General features: G+C 42.7%; 1 protein-coding gene and 1 long non-coding RNA gene across 6 annotated transcripts; one reads left to right on the top strand and one right to left on the bottom strand.

Annotated features, from left to right (window-relative positions):
- Positions 1–228: 228 nt before the first annotated feature.
- On the bottom strand, positions 229–20,929 carry LOC104690140 (core histone macro-H2A.2). 5 transcript variants are annotated; one of them, XM_010400708.4, is made up of 9 exons: positions 20,905–20,929; positions 15,709–15,942; positions 9,091–9,197; positions 7,673–7,870; positions 6,311–6,421; positions 5,849–5,948; positions 4,857–4,946; positions 3,019–3,193; positions 229–940 (listed from the first exon to the last, which is right to left on the bottom strand). In XM_010400708.4, the coding sequence occupies exons 2-9, from the start codon at positions 15,878–15,880 to the stop codon at positions 775–777; spliced, it is 1,119 nt and encodes a 372-aa protein (XP_010399010.1). In that variant the 5' UTR covers positions 15,881–15,942; positions 20,905–20,929; the 3' UTR covers positions 229–774. The 5 variants fall into 5 exon arrangements, with proteins under 5 accessions (XP_010399010.1, XP_039410046.1, XP_039410047.1 ...); XM_039554112.1 differs by lacking the exon at positions 20,905–20,929 and adding an exon at positions 20,202–20,394; XM_039554113.1 differs by lacking the exon at positions 20,905–20,929 and adding an exon at positions 20,004–20,092.
- Positions 19,752–21,618, top strand: LOC104690141. Its single transcript, XR_005602201.1, has 2 exons — positions 19,752–20,114; positions 20,973–21,618. It is a non-coding gene; the product is annotated as an uncharacterized LOC104690141 (long non-coding RNA).
- The last annotated feature ends 708 nt before the right edge of the window (positions 21,619–22,326 follow it).

The raw sequence follows: 22,326 nt of genomic DNA, 5'->3' as shown, positions 1-22,326 counted from the left end.
AGCCTGGAATTCAACAGAATATAATGCATCTTTGTGTTCAAATCTCCTCAGCAGCTTTAATTGTGTCACTTATAGCACTAAACTTCAGTCAGAAAAGCTGTTGGTTGTGATACAGCAAGCACTTATTTACAGATGCTGCTGCTTTTTTTTTCCTTTCTTTTCTTTTTTTTTTCTTTTTAGGGTGCGGAATTCCCAGAGCAAAATGAGGGTTTATAATAATAACCACACTTGACACATATTTTTCTTTTTTTCTTATAAAACAAACAAAAATCACCATGAAATATTCTCAGTAATTACAGCGGTTATTGTGAGTTAAAAGCAAAACAGAAGCTCCTCATGCATTACTTCTAAAGCCCTTTTCCCCTCTCTGTGGGCTGAAGGCAGAAGTTTACTATCTACCCTCAAGGGAGGGGAAAAGGGAGCAGAACATTTATAAGAGCTTTCTTTAAAGTGGTATGTGTGTGTGTGTGTGTGAAGAAATCATCACTACAAATCTAAAATGAGGTTATTCTTTAAAAACTTCTAAACTAAAGCAACAAGGGACACTAAACTCCTGAAGACAGATGGTAACTCAATTGCTTAAGGTGATAAAAATGGCATGAAGAAATTGGACTAAACCCCTCTCACCTCTAATCACAGCTCTCCATCAAGTCACAACACATCACACTACTACCACACCCCCTCCTCGTCACATTGAAAAAATAAAACCCGCCTCTAATGCTTTTAATGCTACTCAAGTTTGTTGAAAAATAAAGTTTCATTTGGCTGCCATTGCTACTTAGTGTCTAGCTTGGCCATTTCTTGCACGTAGATACCAATGCTTTCACTGTCGAAGAGCAGAAAGTAAATGTTCTTCAAGGACGAAGAGCTGGTGCCGTCGAAATGGGTGGAAATAGCCCTGAGGGTCACCTGGGCTGCCGTCTGTTTTGGGAAGCAGTTTCTGTGTGGTCAGGGAAGAAAAGACAGCAGGTGAGTGTTGAGCAGCGATGCTGAGAGGAACCAGCCAGAACTAGTCCAGCCACAGGCTGCTAAGATAGTGCCAGTTGCAGTTTGGCAAACCCCAAGGTTTTGATAGCAATATTCACCTGCTGCTGAATTAAGTTTCCTTGCTGGCATAGCTGCTGTTTTCATCTGCTGCTACTTCTTATGACCACACAACATTTTTTTTAATGCTTGCCCTTAGAATTAAACTTTTCCATGCCATCCTGGGCAGGCTAAAAATTTCAAAGAATGATTATTTTTTTAGCTGAAAACTGAAAAAAAAACCAAACCCAAAACATTACCTACTTAGCTGACTTGCTCACTCTGTCATTAAAATACTTTGCTTGGGATTCCTGTAAAAATAATTGAAATTACAACTCCAAGCCAAATTAAGGTCAAGATGCATTCATTCACTTCTCTTGATGGTAATATTCTCTAACCTACAATCATATTTATATTGTAAACCATCAAAAAGATCTGGCACAACTGAGGTATCCCATCTATTGCAATGTTACATTAGTTACATAATTCCTAAGATGGCTCAGAGGAAAATGAAAATTCACAGAACTGATACAGTATAGTTCTTTATCTACTCACAAACCCAGCGTTTCCTGTGCAGACATGTAGGTAGCATAAAATGAGAGCAAAACCAGGAAGTCCTATTTGAAAAACTGCATTTTTTCAGAAAATTTTGAGGTCCTATGATAAATGAAGCGTAAACCAGCAGCACCCGGTAAGACTTACTCTCTTTTTCTGTTAGGAGGAGTAATTGTAAGAGCAACAGAGAGTGAAATGGAACAATGCAGCAGAAGAATCTGCACTAAGACTAATGGTCCAAGAATGGATTATTCTAGTTCTATGGTCTTAGAAGACATGAAGTCTAGAAACTTTTTCTATTGGCATTAAAAGCTACATTTCATTCTTGAAAGTTGCACTTTATATTAAAGATTGTTAAAACAATTTATCACATTTTGCTTTGAATGAAAACCATAAACAAAAACATCTGTATATTAAAAAATTGACTAAAAATTGCACTATCCCTCTATTTATTCTTTTGTCCTGACCCATAAAAATATTATTTTGCTTTGCAGAGTGTGTAAAAATGGCACTTTCACCTCCCATGTATTCAGTGATATGTGGTGATTTCACTGATCAAATGCAGTTTTACTTTCATTTTATTCACTGTCAGGCCAACACAACTGGACTGTACTCTGTACTCTACTCTTTGGGCACTACTACCAAAATCAGTATATACATTTCAAATTATTTATAAGCATGTGAACTCTAACACAAAATAACAACTTCTGCAGTTAGCAGGGCTTGTGTAAGATTTCTTGTCATCAGAGACCAACAAACTGTTGATTTAAAAAGAAATCGAAAAGAAAAAGAAAAAGAAAAAGAAAAAGAAAAAGAAAAAGAAAAAGAAAAAGAAAAAGAAAAAGAAAAAGATTTCAGGTTTCTTAATCAAGCACATTCTGCTTGCTAGTTATGGAGAAAGAAATGTGTAGCTTCACACTTGGTTTAATAATTTTCCCTTTTGAAAGCAGAACTACATTTGAGAAACACTGATTTTCTTCTGAAAGAAAAGTTTTGTGTGACAAGTCTTTTAAATATCTATTCTCAGGAGGGCTTAAGTGAACACCCCACATCCATGTAGCTCAGGTGGCATCGCTGTTACCTGCCTTCAGTATTATGCTGGTATAATCTTATTAGTACAAATGCAGGTTTAATAAGACTCCCCACAGCAAAATGAAGGGACACAAAACCCAAGGTGGTGCAGAGGAATGAAAATGACTGCCTAGCAGTAGACAACACAGCAAGCCCACTCAACTCTCCTGTGGATTGGCTAATTTCTCTTTATAAAGGCTCTCTGGCAGTTTCATGCAAACACTGCACTTCAGGCTGGATTCCTCTGGAGCAGCACAGTGTCAGATGGCAGCAGCAGAGGCAGAGTCACAGAGCAAGGGGCACCTCCCTGTCACAGCAGCAGCTCTGACAGCCAATTCCACCTCTGCTACCCAACACAGGGAGTCCTACCTGCCGCTGGGAAACGGGGGGAAAGCCACAGACTTCAACTTCTTGTCTTCTGCAGCTGTTAAGCAGTTCTTGACAGTCTCCTCGAGCTGCTCTTCACATTTGTCTGATCCCCACTGTGGGATGTGACAGTGGATGACAAACTTTGCTGCTAGGCCGCTAGACTGAGTAAGTGCAGCTAACACAAATGAAAATATAACATTAGTTTGGAACAGAAACCACCCTGCAATGACCTCCCAACCCAATGTACCTTGTTAATTACATTACCTCTCCAAAGGAATACATTTGGAATTAAAATACACCACAATGGCTCGCTTGCAATCATAACCTGTCTCATCATTCCTTTTGTGATCAATCATTATCCCTTTGGAGACCAAAGAACCCAGGGCTCATTTGGTTAGCACACAGCTACTCAATAATGGTTTCTAGCTCTCTCATTCAGCACAGCCTCTGGGTTTGTTTTATGCAAAGTACAAAAACCTCACCCTGAGCACAGTATCAGTAATCCCCACAGACATTTCTGCAGTGCTGTCACAGAGTGCTTTTCACAAATATCCTGCATCATCATCATTACAGTTCCAGAGTGTTGGGGAGTAATATTTAGACTCACATCAGAGCTCGGTAATTTCAGACAAGGACATGAAAATCAAATTTGTCTCCACCAGTTATGCTCAATCAGGAATCTCAGATTAATTTTTCAGAAAGCCTAATATTTTCCAGGACCTGCAGAGTCCACAGCATGGCATCAGTTTGCTTTTGTTGCAATTGTCACCATCAGCACCAATGGAAGTCTAGGTCTTGGTAATCTCAGGTTAAAAACTCTGAAATTAGCTGTGCAGGAAGGAATTAGCCCATGGATGAAAAACCTGGATATATTCACTTGTTCGACATCACAGAGGAATTCTGTTGCAGGCACAGAGGAGATCTGTGCTACTTAAATTTTAACCAGCTGTCTTAATAGCATAAAAGGAGTCTATCTTCTAGTTGGGGAGTGATGTTGACAGAGAAAAGTAGTTTACTTTGACTTTATGGCATATAAATTTGATTTGATATGAAAGTGAAGCAGATTATCTTGTGTAAAAATTTCCCTATTATTTCAGGTTATAAAACTATAAAACTCAATTAGGCAATTTCCAAAACTAGACTATTTAAAGCATTTATTTTCTTGGGTATAGAGATACTAAGCCAAATAAGGCATATTGTAACTTTTCTCCATCTGTCTTCCAGACACCTTCAATTGGTTTAATCTGTCCACAAAGGAAAGCACAATCTCAGGTCCCAAGCTATTCCCTGCTACAAATGTGTTAACCCTTGAAGGGAGCTCTCCTAATAAAGTAGCTGTAGTGCCTGAGCAATTGCTCTTCCAAAAAGCATGCCAGTTCTGCAGATCATATCACATCTTCATTTGTGCTCAGAGTAAGGTAATTATTTGGGTTATATACTGTTAATCAAATATGCATAAAGAGGAATAATTTATAAAGTATCACTAAGTTTTCTTACGCCTCATATGTTAGGCTGAGAACTGTTTCTGATTCTCACTAAGGCTGCAGTACAATCAGGGTAGGAAAGATGGCACAAGATTTCCTTAATTTTTGGACTCCCATGGACAGAAATTGCCTAAGACAAATTGATCAGTCTAAAGACAGAATGTGCACAGCACACAGGTATCCTATTGTTTCTTTTTTTCCCTCTCAGCAGGCTGCCCATATCAGCAACAGCTTTGAAGAAACATTTACATCAACTAAACAATGACACATAATATCAGTAACAGATCAGAATGTCCAGAGAAAAGAACATATAAGATAAGCCATGTCCAAAAGACTGCAGAGTATCCTTTTTACCTTCAGCAACTTCTAAAGGTCCTTGAGATTTGCGAAGCTCTTTCACTGTTTCCAAGAACTCTTTCCCTCCAGCCTTTTCCAGTGCCTTGCCTGCAAGGACACAGAGCAAAAGGCCTTGGCTTCAGAGTATCATTGTGGATAAACAAGTCCACATTATTTAAAAGAACACTGTACACACACTATTCTGTCTCCTTCTATCAGCAGCAGCTGATGTTTGTGTTCACTACTCTGCCTAGACACAGATAAAGTTTACTTTTCACGATTTTGAGGAGCCCTGTATGCTATTACTGGAAATTGCTTTAATATAAATATCTGTAAGAATGCTATTTACTCTGACTTATGGCTAAAATACCGTGGAGTGGGATTTTCAGGACTCAGATTTTCAGCCTCCAAAATGGACTCAACATACAAACCCTACTACTTGCTGAAACAAACACAGCTGGGATGCCAGTGAAGGTCTTGATGACTAAAAAACAATGATCCAAAAGCCTACTACTAGATTCTGTGCTCCCTATGCAACTGACTGAATAGCTTTTTACCTCCCTCCTGCTTAAATTTCCGTATTTGTATAATCATATTTCCTTATTTCACATGAGCAGTATAAGGCTCTGTACATGAGTATTTCTAAATTATGTAATATCCTACAATGAAAGTCATAGTTAGAAGTGCTATTAATATATAATTTTGCAATGTAATTTTCAGATGCAAATGTAAAAATAAGCCAATAAACACCTCAATAATAATTATTTACACCTTTGCTGCTCATGTGTTTCAACAAATTATCTGTGTTGTGCTTGTCATTAAGAAAAAGATAAATTAGTGATTAGCCTGTTATACCTAGTCAGATGCAGCCTGATTTTCAGAAGCTGTAACTGATATTTTATGCCCTGGGGCAGATTCAGGTGAAACAGGATGGGATCTCAGCAGGCAGCCAGTAGACCAGCTACTCTTCCAGCTCTAGATGTGTTTTTTCTGCATGAATAGAGCCTCACCTATTTCCTCCTTGAGGTCTATTTCAGCAGTTGTAGGGTGAACGATGCCTTCTACTTTCATGGAGCCAATATGGCTGATGTCACTCTGTGTCAGAGAAAGCTAAAAAATAATGAGGGGGGAGGGAAAAATAAGTAGTAATCTGAGTGCAAAACCATTTTCATACCAAAAAGCTGAAGTGAAAGAAGGCTGGATTCAGTCTTTCAGAGAACAGTTATTTTATTCTGTTCAGTATATGTGATTCTGACTTTTAGATTTTAATTAATTAATTTGCACACCACTCAGATTATTTGGTAATATGCCCACAACTTGGGAGCTTGCTCCAGAGGAAGTTATTGCTAGAAAACTAATGTTCTAACATCAAGATTTGAAGAAAAAAGCGCTGATTTTGGAAATGCTTTGGTTTAAGAGAAAAGCATCCTTCCCTTCATGCTAAGCCCCAGTCTGTTATTGCTCTCTATTACCTTTTGTCCTGGCACAAGGCTCTTGGAGGACAAGATAGTGAAACCATCCCCAGGCCCATCTTCAGTTGTTGAATTTGAAGCTCCTTCTTTTTCACTGTCCTTTTGTTTGTTCTATTTGATGGGAGGAAAAAAAAGCAGGACTTCTCAAGGGAAACAAAATAATCAACATCTAGCATTATTCAATAATGGAGAGATTTAATAATACACTACAAATCTTATCTTTTCAGATCAATATATTACTCACAGCCTTGTAATCCCCTAAGATTATGTAACAACAGAGGTCTGCACTGTTTATATAATGCTAAATCAGTGGTTCATCTGAGGCATTACATACATTTGTAGTCACATTCAGAGGCAGGGCACCCACACCCATCTGTAGATTTACTGACAATTAAGGTTGTATTTATATGGGTGGGCATGTGTTAGTTTATTTTTGTTGCTAACAGAGCAGAACCTCATATTAACTCAAACTTAGTCACTTAGTAACCCAGTCAAATGCTCCAATTTGAAGAAAAAACAACTTTGTCATCTGAAAAACAAATGTTTAAGTCTCATTTATTAAATGAGAAAGCCTTCTTATGGCTTACCTCCAGGAGCAGCAAACCTACCAGTCCCAGAGGGCTGCAGGAGCATCTCCTCACATCTCTCAATATTTGCTTTAAGGTATGTCAAGATGCTACCACCTCCTAACGAGTCCAAACTCTGCATGTGCACAATTCAAAGTAAGGTGGTAGCTGAGACAAATACACAGAGACATCCCATTAAGCAACTCTGTTTTCTTTTTAAAGGCTGTTTCTGCATATTCTCAGCTATGGAACTGTATCAAAACTTCGAGGCCTCCAGAAAAATGTGCTTAATCTAAGTTTTAAAAGTTTAAGTCAAATAATATCATTTAACCCTACCCAATCAAAAACTCAGCAGTGTTTCAAGGTGCATGCTCTGAAATGACAAACCAAGAGCACTGATCTGGGTTACTGCTTTACCAAATTAATCCATTTTTGGATAGTGATAGAGGATGGGCAACCCTAAGGGAAAGTGCAGTGGTCAAGTTCTGATTGATTAATTCTTCTTTTAAAAATCACTAACAACAGCACAGCTAAGAACACATGAAACAAAGAGCTTGTCGCAATGACATTGACGTTCCATGTCAGGACAAGTTCTCTGGACAGTGAAAAATCTTTAACAGCAACCCAGTAACTGGTACAAGGCTGAAGGCATGACATCTCTCTAGTAGAAAATGTTTTAGAACACAGCTTCATTTATTTTAAAAGCAAGGGCTCACTGCCACAGAGTTAGTGTGGAGGTAAGAGATTCTACACAATTATCAAGAAAATATTGCAGAGGGTGACATGGAATCTGTACCTTTTTGGACGTCCGGGCCTTGGTGGACTTTGCCTTCTTCCCACTCTTTTTGTTTACCATGGATTTCCTCCCCTTCTTCTCAGGAGCAGGGGAAAGGATGGTCTCAGATTTGCCTTTGGCACCCCGCTTCTTGGCTAGAAGCTCAGGCTGAATCCTGGGCAGGACACCTCCACTTGCAATAGTCACACCTTTGAGCAACTGCAAGGAAAAGCAGCGTATGGAAGCATATTACAGATCCTCTTAGTCTGCATCACCAAAAAACTATGAGAGAAACAATCCACAGTAACAAGGAACTTGGCAGGTGACAGCAAAGTCAGCCAGCATATCCTGGAGAATTCTGTTGCTGTACAATCCCTCTTCCAGTGCCAGTCTTAGTGCAAACCTGTCCTTGGTGATTCACAAGCAGTAAATAAGGGTAAAAAAGAAGACTCTCTGTGGGCTACTTAAAAAAAAGGACTGCACCACAGCCCTGCTCAGAGGAGGACAGGATGCAGATCCCTTTGGCAGGGAAACAGATGCAGTCAAAGCAAGGAAAAACTCCAAGGATTTGGTTTGCAGAGGGAAACAACAGGAATGGGCTGTGATACCATGTAGAGGACAAAGTGTGGCTAATTCCTAAGAGACAACACTGGATCTAGATCCCAGTTCACAGGTCACTGACCAGAACCACAGAGCTGGGAAAAGGCTGGTAGTGTTAGCATACTTTTCCTTCTCTTCTGGCCTGTTTTGAATTTTAACTCCACTTGACTGGAAACAGAGCCACATGACTTCACGGGCACCATATTTTCATTATTTAAAGCAGTCATATTAAGTGCAGGAGTATTCAAAGTGTGAATGACATCATCCATCTTCATACAGAGGAGAGACTCTGATGCTGACTGAACCTTTTCCGCACCCCTGAATAGTACAATCTGCAGCCCATGCTGTGATCTCTGTCCTCACTCAACAAGTCTAGCAGAAGTGATCCCACAAGTGATCCCAAGAGTCAGAGCACTGAAAACCACAGTTTGGGCAAACAGACAGGAAGACAGCAATAGCAGAGAGCGAGCCAGATCCCTACCCAACATGGACCTCACAGCCAGTGTAATAGAAAACACACATATCTACAGCTGTTGGGAAAAGGTCTTGCACATTTTCTTTAAGTATTGACTGTCCCTGAGGAAAAAGTGAAGCATCAAGTCTACTTGCTTCAACAGGACTCATAGGCTAAGAAGAACCCAAATTTATGTCCGTAAGATTTAAGATGAAGTATCTCAGAACCTTTCTTTTTGTTTGCTTTTATTTAAGATGGCACTATCTTCTGGTCCAGTAACTACAATCTCGTTCATGTCTCAGACTAAGCTGTTTCTAACCTTCCCTGGTAGCAGCTTCACTCAAGCCATAACACATAACTCCTACATGAAAATGTAAACAGGCACCTGATTCAGTTCCTCATCATTTGCAACTGCCAGGAGGATGTGTCTGGGGGCAATCCTTCCTTTCTTGTTGTCCCGTGCCGCGTTTCCTGCCAACTCCAGGATTTCGGCTGTAACACATCAAGATAAAAATGAGTAACAAAACTGCAGCTTAGGTACATGCTGCATACACATTTTTACACTGCTTCTTAATATCCATTTACCTTTTCAGGGACATTTCCAGATTTAAAGGGTTCTTGCTACAGAAAGGCAGAAACCAAACCCCACTCAATGTATTTGTAAATTTAGATAAATCAATTTGTCCTTCCTAATTCCCTAAAGGATATCTAGGAGAAAATATGCTAAGCTTGGTTCACATAATTTCTTTTAAGAGCCGCAAGTCAGAAATCTCTTTCAAAAAGGCAAAAAAACCACCTAAAAAAAGGTACATCAGCAGTCGAAAATTTATCAGCAGCCTGTGACAACAGAACAGTCAAGCATGCAGTGAAACACCCAACCTGAAACAGACAGCTCTGATAAACAGCAAAGATTCTCAGGACCAGGGAAGATGAAGACTGAGGTGCATTTGAAGAAATACTTGGAAAGCCAACACACCTGCCAGGCACTGCTGGAATTCTGCATTAAAGGGCACTGAAAATCTGTGAGAAGCTTCATTTCAGAACAAGATATGAAAGGTTTGACTCAGATGCAAGCAGAGACAAGGTGAGAGCTTCAATGCATGAAATATTGATAGAAGGGTCCTTCTTCATCTCTGGGAACAGGAGGTCACTTCAAAGGTAATTTCTCTAAATTACCAGTAACATTTATACTGTAACCAAAGTCACTGAGGTTTTCCTAATAATTACAGAAATACAGACACATCTTCCCAAGTTTATTTGGACTGTAGCAATCAGTATAATTCATTAGCTTACGTAGTCTGGCCACTACTAAGAAGTTATTTCTCATATAAGAACTCTACTGAAACACTGAGAAGGAAGGAGAAGGGATTTTTTTTTCTCCAAATAATCATAAAAATCATATTCATACTTTATTTCAGTATACGGTGTCCCTGTCATCTGGTTTTTGGGTATGTGTTTGCACAATATGGAATATGAAAATTACAGCCAATCAGTATTATCCTATTGAAAACTTATTGATGTCTTAATGACATCCTACTCCTTTACATCAACTACACAAAGAACAATAACTATGATAAAAAGAACAACTTTCATGAAAAATCTAGTGGAAACGTACATAATGTTCGGCTAAAATCCAAATGATTTCAACTTGACGCTTAGCTCTGGCTCATGGGAAAAATACAAGCTTTCAATTCCACTCAGAACAACAAAATTATAAACTTGTCTTCCAGTATTCACTACTACACAGCATACATATTTAACTGAATGTTGGAAATACAAATGCCTTTTTTTAAAATTTACATGCATATTCACAGTGAATTGTAAAAGTTAGGGCAGGAACCTCTCAGCGCTAGCATTTCCTAGTCTGTCCTGGATTTTAAAGGAGGAAACTGAACAGAGATCCCGCATGATCCAGCTATTTTCACCCCCATGGGCTTGGAAGTGTCAGACCCTCTCCCAGACCTCTGCCAGTGGAGCTAACGCAGCAGCAGACAGAAGGAAGAGATTCCATCCATTGTGCAGACCAGCAGAGAGCAAGAAAAGGGACCCAGGCTCCTCCAGTGGGTTTTGCAGATGTGTGCTGACAGCAGAGGAAAATTTCATCAGGAGGAAAAAAAATCCAGAAAACAACACATACTTACCTGTGTGGGAACTGAAGTTCTTTCAGGTGTGCCAACAACAGGCACATCCTGCTACCTGTGTGCTCACCCCACTGCCCCAGGTTTGGGTCCTTTGGCCAGCAGCATCCTGATGGTGCACTCTTAGTCCTCTGCCTAATGTTAAGAGCAAAAAAGGCAGAACACTCAAATGCCAGCCATCCATCCCAGGACACCGGGAAGAAGGGAATCCAAGGCAGAGGTGACATATGGCAGATTGTGGAATATGTATATAATTTACCAAAGGATGCCAAACATTTGCATAGGTAAATAATTGCCTTGCCTCCTTTTAATGAAGGTTTCTATGCATATTTTTTCTAAGGGTGGAGGCAGGGACTCATAATATTAAGAATATAAAATGGCATTTACAAAATACAATATCAAAACTGGAAGCTTCAGTTATCACATCCTCTGCTACAATAACAGATCCCTAAAGAAACTGCCTTACATTTCATGTAGAAACATCTTAACATCTGAGGTTACCTAAATTCTAAGAAGACTAGTCTGAGTATATAGGTCCTGTAATAAAGTCCTGTGCCATAACAAGCTCTCTTGGAACTGGGCATCTTGATATTCTCAGCCATAAGTTGGGTTTACTTTCCGCGCTCTCAGCACCAGGCATTAAGAATTACATTGAAATCTCAAATAATATTGCTTCCTGCAAAAGTCAAAATCCACAAAGATGCCTCCACATCAGAAGTTTAAATTCAGACATCTTCAGAAAAACATAACTCTCTTCCAGCAGACACAAGCAACAGCCATGCTATGACCTGAATGGGATTACATCTTGTCATCCTGTGACATACAGGGAGAAAGAGGTTTCTTTAGCTGATGGATCAGCAGATTTGAAATGTCTGGGAACTAAAGCATCCTAGCCAAGCCAAAGGTATTTGTTCAGCTGAGCTTTTGTGAAAATGGACTGCTAAGAAAGGTCTATGAGAATTACTGATAGCAAATTGAAAAGATTTTATACAGGTTATCTTGTTTTCCACCTCCCCTTTAGGATAAGTTGTGTCAGCTCCTTTTACACTACCACACAGAAATCTAACAGTAATACTTTTACTCTACAAAAATGTATTGGATGATGGAGTCCTTGGTCCTCCATTTGCAGGTGAAAGCTATCTGCTGGATTTGTCTCTGCATGGCAGATGAGCACAACAGGCAGAAGAGTATTCCAGGTGATTCCTGTGAAGGAGGAAGCCTTTGCTGGTGTTGTATTCTACCCTAATTTAGAGAGGATGGCTTTCCATTGAGACCTTCCATGAGTTCCTCTGACCAGCACACCACTCACATGACTTGTGTTGATGACTTCCTCATCGACAGGCATCTGTATTCTCTGCCTGCTTTTTGGGAAGATGCCCTGTAGGACATGTGCAGTTAATGTTTGATTTAGGTAGTTGTGACTGCAGTCAGCCCTATGCATGCTCAGAGCATGAGTCTGTTGCAAAATCCATCAATCCCATGGGACTCTTGCCAATTTTTCACAGAATTTGAACTCTGAAGCCAGTGGAACTCAACCTTGTTTCAGCAAACACAACCTTCTGGATAGAAATTAAGCTGCAGTTTAACAATATGATTTTCAAGCCTAAAATGTAAAACAGCATAGAGAGATCAAAAAGAAAGGTTTAGAACAGTGATGAGATCTTCACATTAGTTGATCAGTTGAGGTAAAAGTACCTCTTCCTCAGATACACTGTGGTGATTGCTGGCATTTTAATGATGGGGTTGATAAGGCAAAGTGCAGATTTGGGTTTGATAATGGCTGTGAGGTGCTGCCACAATCGATCTTGCTTACAAAGGAAAAAAACAGGGATCTAGTATCTTGTGACACAGAACACATACCAAAGCCAAACAGCAGTCTGAACTACATAAACTGGGAGTAAGGATGTGTATATATATATATATGTATATACTCCAGATGTATAGGCACCATCTGGATGATGCCAGTCAAGAGGCTCAGTGCTCTGGGGCAACACAAATATAGGCCAACAACAGACCATGCAGGGCTGGTCACTCACAGAGATGTGCTGGTCCATGCCAGGCCCTGGAGGAATGCAGGCAGTCAGGTGGTTCTGGTCCTGTTTGACCCTTCCAGCCTCATTCACCTTGCCCCCATCCCAGCCATGACTTGCTTTCCCAGCTCCACAGCTCAATCTCCTTTCCCTGGCAATCCACACCGAGACTACTACCTCAGCTGCCTTTCCTGGACAGTCACCATTTCTCCTGTCTACTCAGGCTCAGTATTCCTGCCCAGGTCCTTCATTACCAGCATCCCCTCCATCCAATCCTTGGCCTATTTCCTATTTTTTCAACTTACTCTCCAGCTTCCTGGCAGAATATTTGGACACTCCTTGCCATTTATTTGCCTACTGGCCATCAATTCAGTTCTCCCCACTAGCCAGATCTATCCCTGGCTCTAATATCAATATTCTCCCATAACCACTGTCTCCCCACAATATTATGATCTGGGAGCTGAGAGAGGCTGGAACATATTCAGTGAGGACCAAGTCTTCAGACATTTTATCTGTTAAAATCAAAGAAGTCTCCGCTAAGCATGAGCAACCTGTGTTTTATCAAAGTTAGAGCCTGGCCAAAGAGAGCAGATTTCCCTGAGGTGAGAGAGACCACCCTTCCCCTTTCGTAAAGCACCAAATCTCTGCTAAAACACAGAGAAGCACTCAGGGCTTTAGAGGAGAAGTTCTCATGAACGTTTTGACATAACACAAAAAATACATTCGACCTGCTTCTGTGAAACAGCTAAAAAGTCATAGTCTCTTACTGCCACCCTCCCAGATTTAGCCTGAAGCAGTTCCCCTGCATGCAGCCTTTCATCCCGAGGAACCACCATTTCACAGCTGCAAGTCCAGGAGAAAAAAAATGGCATTTGTAATACAAAGATCAGATAATGTTAAGAAAACTTACCAGTTTGACATATAATGCCCCCTTTGACAACATCCTTGGAAAAACCTATTTTGTTTCTGCAGGCTTCCCAAAACCATTTATTCACATGTAATATTAGGAATAACTAGATCAGCAGGGTTAGATGTTGCAACACTGTTTTTTTGACTGAACTCTCCACCTTTGTAATATTTCCAAACAAAACCCTGGACAAAGCACAGGAGCTTTGGTTTGGAAAGAACACAATCCACCAGCAATAGATGTTTGCTCAGAAACATTACTCCATTCTATCACAATACATACAGGAGTTCTCTGCTGAACCAAGCAGCTGAAAATAGCATTCCCTTAAAATTTATGTGGACTCCCAGCCTACACCTCTAGCAATCTTCTTGCCTGGTTGACTACACATTCTTTTTTTTTCTAAAGCAAAGTGTAGGCCCACACATAATCCACTCATTTCAGATTAATGATTTAAATTAAACTGCACTTACTACTCAGGAGCAGAGCCAAGACATACATTGTTCTAGTTCAGGTAATAGGCAAACAGTGCTGACCACAATTCAGTCTGAACCACAGAAATGTTGCACATACCAGATGTGCTGCTGACAATTTATTACTGCACCTTGTAATAATTGCCACAGCTCAGAACAAGCATCTCCAAATGTTTATCCTAGAAATATCTCCCTGTGGAGTAGGAAAAGTAAAAAAGTATTTCTCTCCAGCAGAAGGTCAGCAGAGTCACAGTGCAGCACATTATGTTATAAAAGTTACTGTGATTTCTCCAACACAAGCAATACTTTGTCACTCCAGCTCCAGAAGTAGCCTCAGGGAAAAAAAAAATTGATTCTCATCCTGGAATATACCACCACAAACATGGAAATTTCTGCAATGTGCTATTAGGCTTCATCATAAATTCCAATTTTAGTAGTGAGATTGTGAAATTAGTGAAATTTAGTAGTGAGATTTCAGATTTTCTCCGTACCTTTGAAAGAAAATAATGCTTTTTTTTGGCTGGTAGTGAGAACAAGTTTCATGTGTGAAAAAGAGAGTGGAGTTTACATAAAACCTGTTGCATGGACAACCAGGCTCCATGCAAGCTTCTTCATGCCACTTTGGCAATAAACTACACTCCTGAAACACAACTCACTCAACTAATTCCATCCAGGCTGTGACTCCTCACAGATTCTCTAATGCACCTCAGTCTTGATCTGTAACCCCTGAGTAACCTGAACCAGAATCCTCTCTGCACCGTGAGTTCTAACAATTTGCTAAAGTCCTATTTTCCATAATTAAACGAGAAACTCAGCAGATATGATCATAGGACACTCTGAAATGTTTCTATACAGAGCCACAGTATATTGTATCAAATATCAGTATCAAAGTTCAGTTTCAGAAAGGCAGGAAAAAGAAAACGTGGGGCATGGGGGAAGATTTAAACCCTGGAACACCTTCTTCATGCACTTAAGCAAAGCAAAAGGGTTTTTAAAATACAAAAAAACCCACCTTTACATTTCATAACACTTTGACACTGTCCTTCAAGGAGAAATGCAGCCAGCAAGACAGTTTGCTCACTTAAAAAGCACAATAGATGTACCAGGTGGGTTTGCTTTTTTTCCTCCTGTTATTCACATTTATGTGTATCAAAAAGCCTAATTAATACCAGTTTTCTCTGGGACAGAAACTACCAGATGTAACTCTTCACTCTGCAAAGCAATAAAAAATAACCCTTCCAGCTAGTGACCAATCATGGTGCTTCTAAAGGAGAGAATTTCTGCCCTCAGCCTCTCCAGGAAACAAATAACCTCCTTAGCATTTTCAGCAAATTTCAACAAATCCTGCACGTGCAGAGCCTGAGTTTCAGGAGTCCTCCACATATTCGTATCCCATCCCATGGCTAACCCTGGCTTCTGTGTGTGATGAGCACTTCCAGGAGCAGGTTCTAGGTTTACCTGCGAGGTACTCTATGACAGCTGCCATGTACACTGGTGCTCCAACCCCGATCCGGTACTTGTAGGTCCCTTTCTTCAGGTAGCGCATCATCCTCCCCACAGGGAAAATCACCCCAGCCCTGCTCGAACGGGACAGTTTGGACATTTTCTTCTTCCCGCTCCGCCCCGACATCTTGCAGCCTTGTGCTTCTTAATTTGCTGGTGGTTCCCAATGCCTTGCTCCAAATCCAAGGTCTGCAAGAGAAAACCAACAGGATTGATGAGAAACATCATGCATTGCTGTTGTTCCAGAAACAAAAATCCAAACCCACCCTCAATGCCTGTTAAGGTGCAGGCATTACTCATTAAAAGTTGGATAATTGGAATATTTGCTATAACTTCACTTTTGAACAGCATTGTCAGTGTAGCAATATCAGGAGCAAAGAAAACAAACCTTGTCTTCTCTGTATTTTTCCGGCAACAACAAGATTACAGATAAACAGAAAACAAACCCTGGAATGTGCCACTCCACTCCAAAGCTGGCATGTGGTCACAGTTACACCCCTAGCTCTCACTCTCAGTCAAATAATGTTTGGAAAAGTTTTAACTCTGTTTACAAAAATTGGTTTTAACTTTATTTTGATAGCTGCCCTGGAGGCCTGGTTACTCCTCTGAAGCAAACAAAGGGCAGGTCTGCCACGGATGGTATTTCTGTCAAGGAAGACACAGCTACTTCCCTCCCAGCATTCACTCACTTCAGTGAAACATGGAAACACAAGGAAGGAGACACTTTGAAAAACATTACAATGACTTTAGGTGATACTGCTAAATTTTATCATAATCTTTTCATTTATGATATCAAGGATATAAAATCAGCAGGGATCTATAAAACCTTGGCATGTCCTCATGTATCAGCCAGACAATTTTTTCTTTCCGTGTGCAATGTATTATGTGGGCATGATAAGAAAAATTGGGAAAGATTAAGCCAGTAAACCTATCAGACACAGACACGTCAAAATTGGTGTTGCTCATCATCCCACTCCGGGTTCCCTGCCAACTGCCAGCCTGGAATCACGAGTGGTGGTAACAGAGCTCAAAGGGAAGGTGAAAAGAAGTGGGGAGGCATGATACTGGTCTTCAGAGATGCAAGAGGATACTGTGAAGGTGGAGAGAGGAAGCGTTCCTTGTATCAGTGACTCTTACAGAAGCTGTATAGCAGAGGAGAGAGCAGAGCACTGGACTCAGTCAGACAGGGAGGCAGCAGAACCTTCCCAGCAGGACAACTTTAGAACAATTTGAGAATATATGTCAGAAATCACTTGAGCAGCACTGGATCTGCCTTGGGACAGGAGGCTGGACAAAGCGATCTTCCAAGGCCCCTTCCTCAATGAAACTTGCAATTTGTGACAAACCCTTTATAAACTTTCAATTTCACAGTAATAACAACCCTTAAAACGCCTCCTTTTCAGTTTGTGATAACTGACATCCAAATAATAAACCTAGGCTGGCAATTAGGTTTCTAGCCATCAGAGGAGCCAATTTCTGGAACAGCCTTCTCTTTAGAGCAATAACTCATTTTAAAGTGGAACTTAATAAATGTATGCAGTAGGGTACAAACAGGTTCCTGCAATACTGGCAGGACAGGTCCATCACCCAAGAGTTCAGTCCAGCACTGAAATCCCACTAGAGAGCCATGCTGAAAAAGTACATTACATGTATCAAAATCATATTAAGCTAACCTCTCATGTATTTGTTCCTATAGCATCAAATCCAAATTGAGTGAAAATCAGTGGAAAAAGGCAATGTCAAGGGATTACATCCACAGAAAATACCATTGTTGCACTTGATCTCCATGACAGAAAATCAAAACATATTTGTATACAACTAATCACACTGCTCTGGGCCATGCTGTTGCATAATATAAATTTATGTTTAATTACTCACTTCTGGCTCATCCTTCTGCTGCATCACTGAACTTTCCACCCCTGCCTACTCCTTCATTTTTCCCTTCTCTCTCACAGAAAACCTCTGCCATTATTTACTCCCCTGCTACCAAACCAACTTTTGGAAACCCAAAATATTTTCCAAATGCACTGCAGGCCATGTTTGCAAAATTCTGTGACACCCTAAATACAAGATGTTTCAAAACTCTGCTAACATTGTCTCTGCTTTGCAACTTACATGGACCAGGGTGTACTGAGAAGCAACAAATACAACAGCGTGCTTTTGTCTTGTTTTGACTCCTATAGGAGGCAATTTTTGGTAGGAAGCCAAGCTATGGCACAGTCACATCAGGACCTGGACAAAGAAACATGCTGAGAAAACTCCTGTGGACCTGGACAAAGAAATCCTGGAGAGAGGAATCTGGCTTCCTTGCAGGAAGGGGCACATGAGCTCAGGTCTGCCACACTCACCTGAACGGCAACCAACAGGTAAAGAACTACACGTTGAGCACTGCTGTCCTAATTGTTCTCTTTTGACTACACAGCCAAGCCTCAAGGGCTTATCAGTTGAAAAGTCTACCCACACTCGTTCCCTCCCTGCCAGCTGATTCATCATCTCTACATTTCTCCTCATGAAGGGCAGCCTCCATTTAAAAATAAACCTGTGCTGTTCGTGCAAAGTCCATCCTTGCTGAGCTATGAGGGCTGTGTCTATATCAGGCTGCCATGACATCAAGTTTGGGCAATTTAAAGCAATTATTTTCCCTATCCCTTAATCGGTCACAGCACACTCCCACTCTGCCATGACTCCAACATCATTGTGTTGCTATGGGGGATTGAATAGCTACCACATTTCACGGAGCTCTCTACAATATGACTGCAAGCAGGACTTTCCTCTGTTGAGTTTTGCCTTCTTCAGAGCCCGAGACAACCAGTGACATTTTCCTTCTGCCTCCTGGAAAAATACCTAAGAGTCCACCTTCCACTGGACCAGCTCCAAGCCCCATCCAACGCAGTGTGGAACACATCCAGGGATGGGGCAGCCACAGCTTCTCTGGGCAACCTGAGCCAGGGCCTCACCACCTTCACAGGGAAGAATTTAGGGAAGAGTTCCTTCATAACATCTGATATAAACCTCTCATTTTTTAGATTTAAACTATTCTCCCGCATCCTGTCACTATCTGCCCATGTAAAAAGTCCCTCTCCCTCTTTTTCACATGCCCAATTGAAGTACTGAAAGGCTGCAATAAGGTCTCCCCAGAGCCTTTTCATGCCCAGGCTGAATATCCCCAGCTCTCCCATCCTGTCTCCTGAGCAGACGGGCTCCAGCCCTCGGAGCATCTTGACTTCCAAACATTGAGAGAACTCGAACTCAGCAGCCAAAGACTGAAATAAAGGACATGCAGGACTATCAGTACACCTGCACTTCCCTCATCTCCAGCTGAAGATCTGTTAGGAGTTGACAGACATTATACCTTGGAGCAGCTTAGGCTGCACATTCATTTACAAACAAAATATTTGTGAAAAATTGAGTAAAAGACCTAAAGCAGGTGCTGAAGGAATTGCTAAGGCACCAAAGCACAAACATAGTGCTATTCAGGGGGCAGGTAGGGTGTCTCCCGGACTCCAGAAGCACACACACACACACAGAGCCCATTCCCAGGGAAAGAAGCTTCCCGAGCACCCCGAAGCCCCGGGGGTCCCTGCAGAGGCAGCTCCCACTCACAAACAACAGCGGACGACCCCCACGGCGCCGCGCGGCTGCGAGGAAAGGCCTCGGTATGCACCCACACCGAGTCTTTGGAGCCCGCTGAGAGCCGCCGAGCTCGGGGAGACACCGCGGCCATCCCCGGAGCCCGCCCAGAGCCCCCTCAGGGCCCGCCCGCCGAGCGCCACTGCCCCGCCCCCCGCACGCCTCGCCGTTGCCCGGACACCGCCGCCCCGCCCACGCCCCCGCTGATTGGCCGCTGTGGCAGCCCGGGCTGGGGAGGGAGCACGGTGATTGGCTGTGAGCCGCTTGATCGACGGGAGAGGGGCAGGGGGAGCAGCCGGGCCGCGCAGGCGCTCCGAGGTGCAGCGGAGTGTGTGTGTGGGGGGGTGTGGCCGCCGGCTTTCCCGCGCAAAAGCTCCCCCCTCACACACACCGCCCCCCCTCCCCCCGCCCTCAGCGAGTGCCGCCGCCGCGGAGGCTTCGCCCCCTGCCCGCCAAGGGGCGGCTGTGGCGGCAGCCGCACGGACCCGGAACGGGAAGCGCTGCGGGGGCCGAGAGGAGGCAGCAAGCAAGAGCCGTCCCCCCCCACCTTACCCGGGGCCGGCCTCGCGCGCGCCGCCGCTACAGCCTCGCGCCCCCCTCCCTTTATGGCCGCCCCTCACCCGCCCCTCTCACGCCCTTTCCCCTCACGGCCTCGGCCATGGCTGGGCCTTCCCGGAGAACGGCAGCGGCGGCGGGAAGAGGAGGAGGAAGAGGAGGAGGAGGAGGAGGAGGTGGGTCGTGCAGCCAAGGAGAGAGGGAAGGAGAGGAGCAGGGCCTCGCCGCGGCCCCTGGAGCCCCCGCGCCGCCGCTCCCCTCACCTGCCGGCGCCCGTCGCCGCTGTCGCCGCCTCCTCCTTCTTGTCTTCCCTTCCTCTTTTTCCTCCCCCTCTTTTCCTCCTCTCTTTGCCTCCCTTACCCTTTCCTCCCCACTTTCCCTTTTCGGCTCCCCCGCCCTCGCTCCGCCTCAGCCGATCTCCCCCGTATTGTATGTTTCAATGGCGATGGCGGCTGCTGGTGAGGGGGGCGGCAGGGGTTTCCTCCCGCTCCGCACATACCGCCTCTAGGAGGAGTCACTGCAGCCCGGACCCGCTACAACCCCCCTCTCTTGGCTGCCGCCCTCCTCGCCCGGGCCCCAGGGCTGCAGTGGGGGCAGGAACCCCCTCCCCACCCAGCAGAGAAAGGGCCCCCCTGACCCTAGCCCCCGTGGGCTTGTGGTAGCCGGGAGCATAAAGGCAGAAAGCCTCCCATCCTTTCCCAGGGTGGAGGAGTTCAGAGATGGAGAGGTATCAAGGCAATCCCAGGTTGGGCTAAAGCTCAAGGAGTGCCTGGTTTTTGTTACAGAGAGCCACCCATCCCTCTATCCCTTTGGCAGGGTGACCTGTGTGCCTCTCTATGGTGCCTCTAACCCAAATATTCCAGCATCCCCAAGCCGGCTTGGAATGGCTGGAACAAAGACTGCCGGCAGCTCTTTGTGTTGTCTCGCGTTGGAGCGTTCTGGGTGCTCGCAGGCTTTCCAACTCACCCATGAAGGCTGCAAACTTCACTTCCCTTCTGAATGGAAGCTGAAGGTTTTTCTTTTCTTCCCCACAGTCGCACAGATTCAAGAGCTGGAGCTCCAAGAGACACAATAAGCGATTGTGTTATGAATCTTGGCAGCGCCAAATCCGTGAGCAGAGGCTGGTGCAAACAGGAGAGTACAGGGCTATACCTCTTTAACTCAATTCAGGTATATTTTTACATGAAAGTTGGTTTGTATCATTATTCCTGTACAGATATTTTACATCGTTGCACTGATTTAGCTGTAAAGACATTTGGGGGCTACTGTAATGCACTAGGAAATACATTATTAACACAGACCACTCCTCACTTGCACTGTTACTTTAGGAGGGTGGCTGGGAACAACAGAGAGAAAGAACTATTCATGCTTTCAGCATTCTCTTTGCCACTGTAAAAAATGATAAAAGATTCACTGGAGTTTGGTTTTTGGTTCTGCCAAAGTAAGCAATTTTGTGTCTACATAGGACTGGATTTGGTGGGGAAAAAAGCAATAGAATATTTCCCCAGGTTATGTTAATTGTGGATCGCACCATCTCATGAAGAAAGAGGGCATGAGTTCAGGACCTGTGTTTTCCTGGACTGCAGTGTGACCTTGGGTAAAGCAGTTCACTTTACACAGCTGTATTTTGACTGTCGTTAAAATGGAAATAAAGATATCGTTTCTCTTTTCGAACACTCAGTAAGAGCCTCAATGCATTTCTGTGGATTAATTCTTTGGAGTCTGTTCTCTTCGCCACTTCTTTTTGAAAACGAGGTCAAGATGCTTTGAGACCATAGGAGAAAAACTCATGTATATGAGTTTGACTTACTTTACACGTAAGAGGAAGCCTTACCTAGATCTTGCCCACTGAGAGTTGGAATTTAGCAAAGGAAGAAGATATCTGTAGGCTTGTCAGTGTATTGAACCATATTAGGAGGGTAGGAGGAAGCTCAAGAAGATTTTCAACTACTAAGCATAAAAATGAATGACAATGTAAAACCCATGTGAAAAAGGAAGAAAAGCATTTACATTTTTCTATTTCCAGATACAAATAACTGTATCCAATAACCCGTACAATCATGCATGCGGTACATGGGTTTTTAATTAAAATTAATTTGAGATGAGGCAAAATAAGTATCCCAAGTTTTTGAAATATTCCCCGTTCGTTAGAGTTTAACATCAAATAGTTGCTGTGCGATAAGAAGACAAGCATGTGGGAGGTCTTTCAAGGAAAAAAAAGTCTTTATGTGAGGCAAACTTTCAACATTAGGAGAACTCACTCTGTTTATAACAACATTTTTCTGTTTATAAACAACATTCTCCTGAAGGAAACAGGAGTGCTGGAGAAGTGTGAGAGAGGACATCGATGATTTTCACAGTGTAACACTTTCAGAGTCAGTCAGAGAT

Source organism: Corvus cornix, chromosome 6, assembly GCF_000738735.6.
Source record: "Corvus cornix cornix isolate S_Up_H32 chromosome 6, ASM73873v5, whole genome shotgun sequence".
NCBI lineage: Eukaryota > Metazoa > Chordata > Aves > Passeriformes > Corvidae > Corvus > Corvus cornix.
This window is presented reverse-complemented; position numbering and strand designations above follow the sequence as displayed.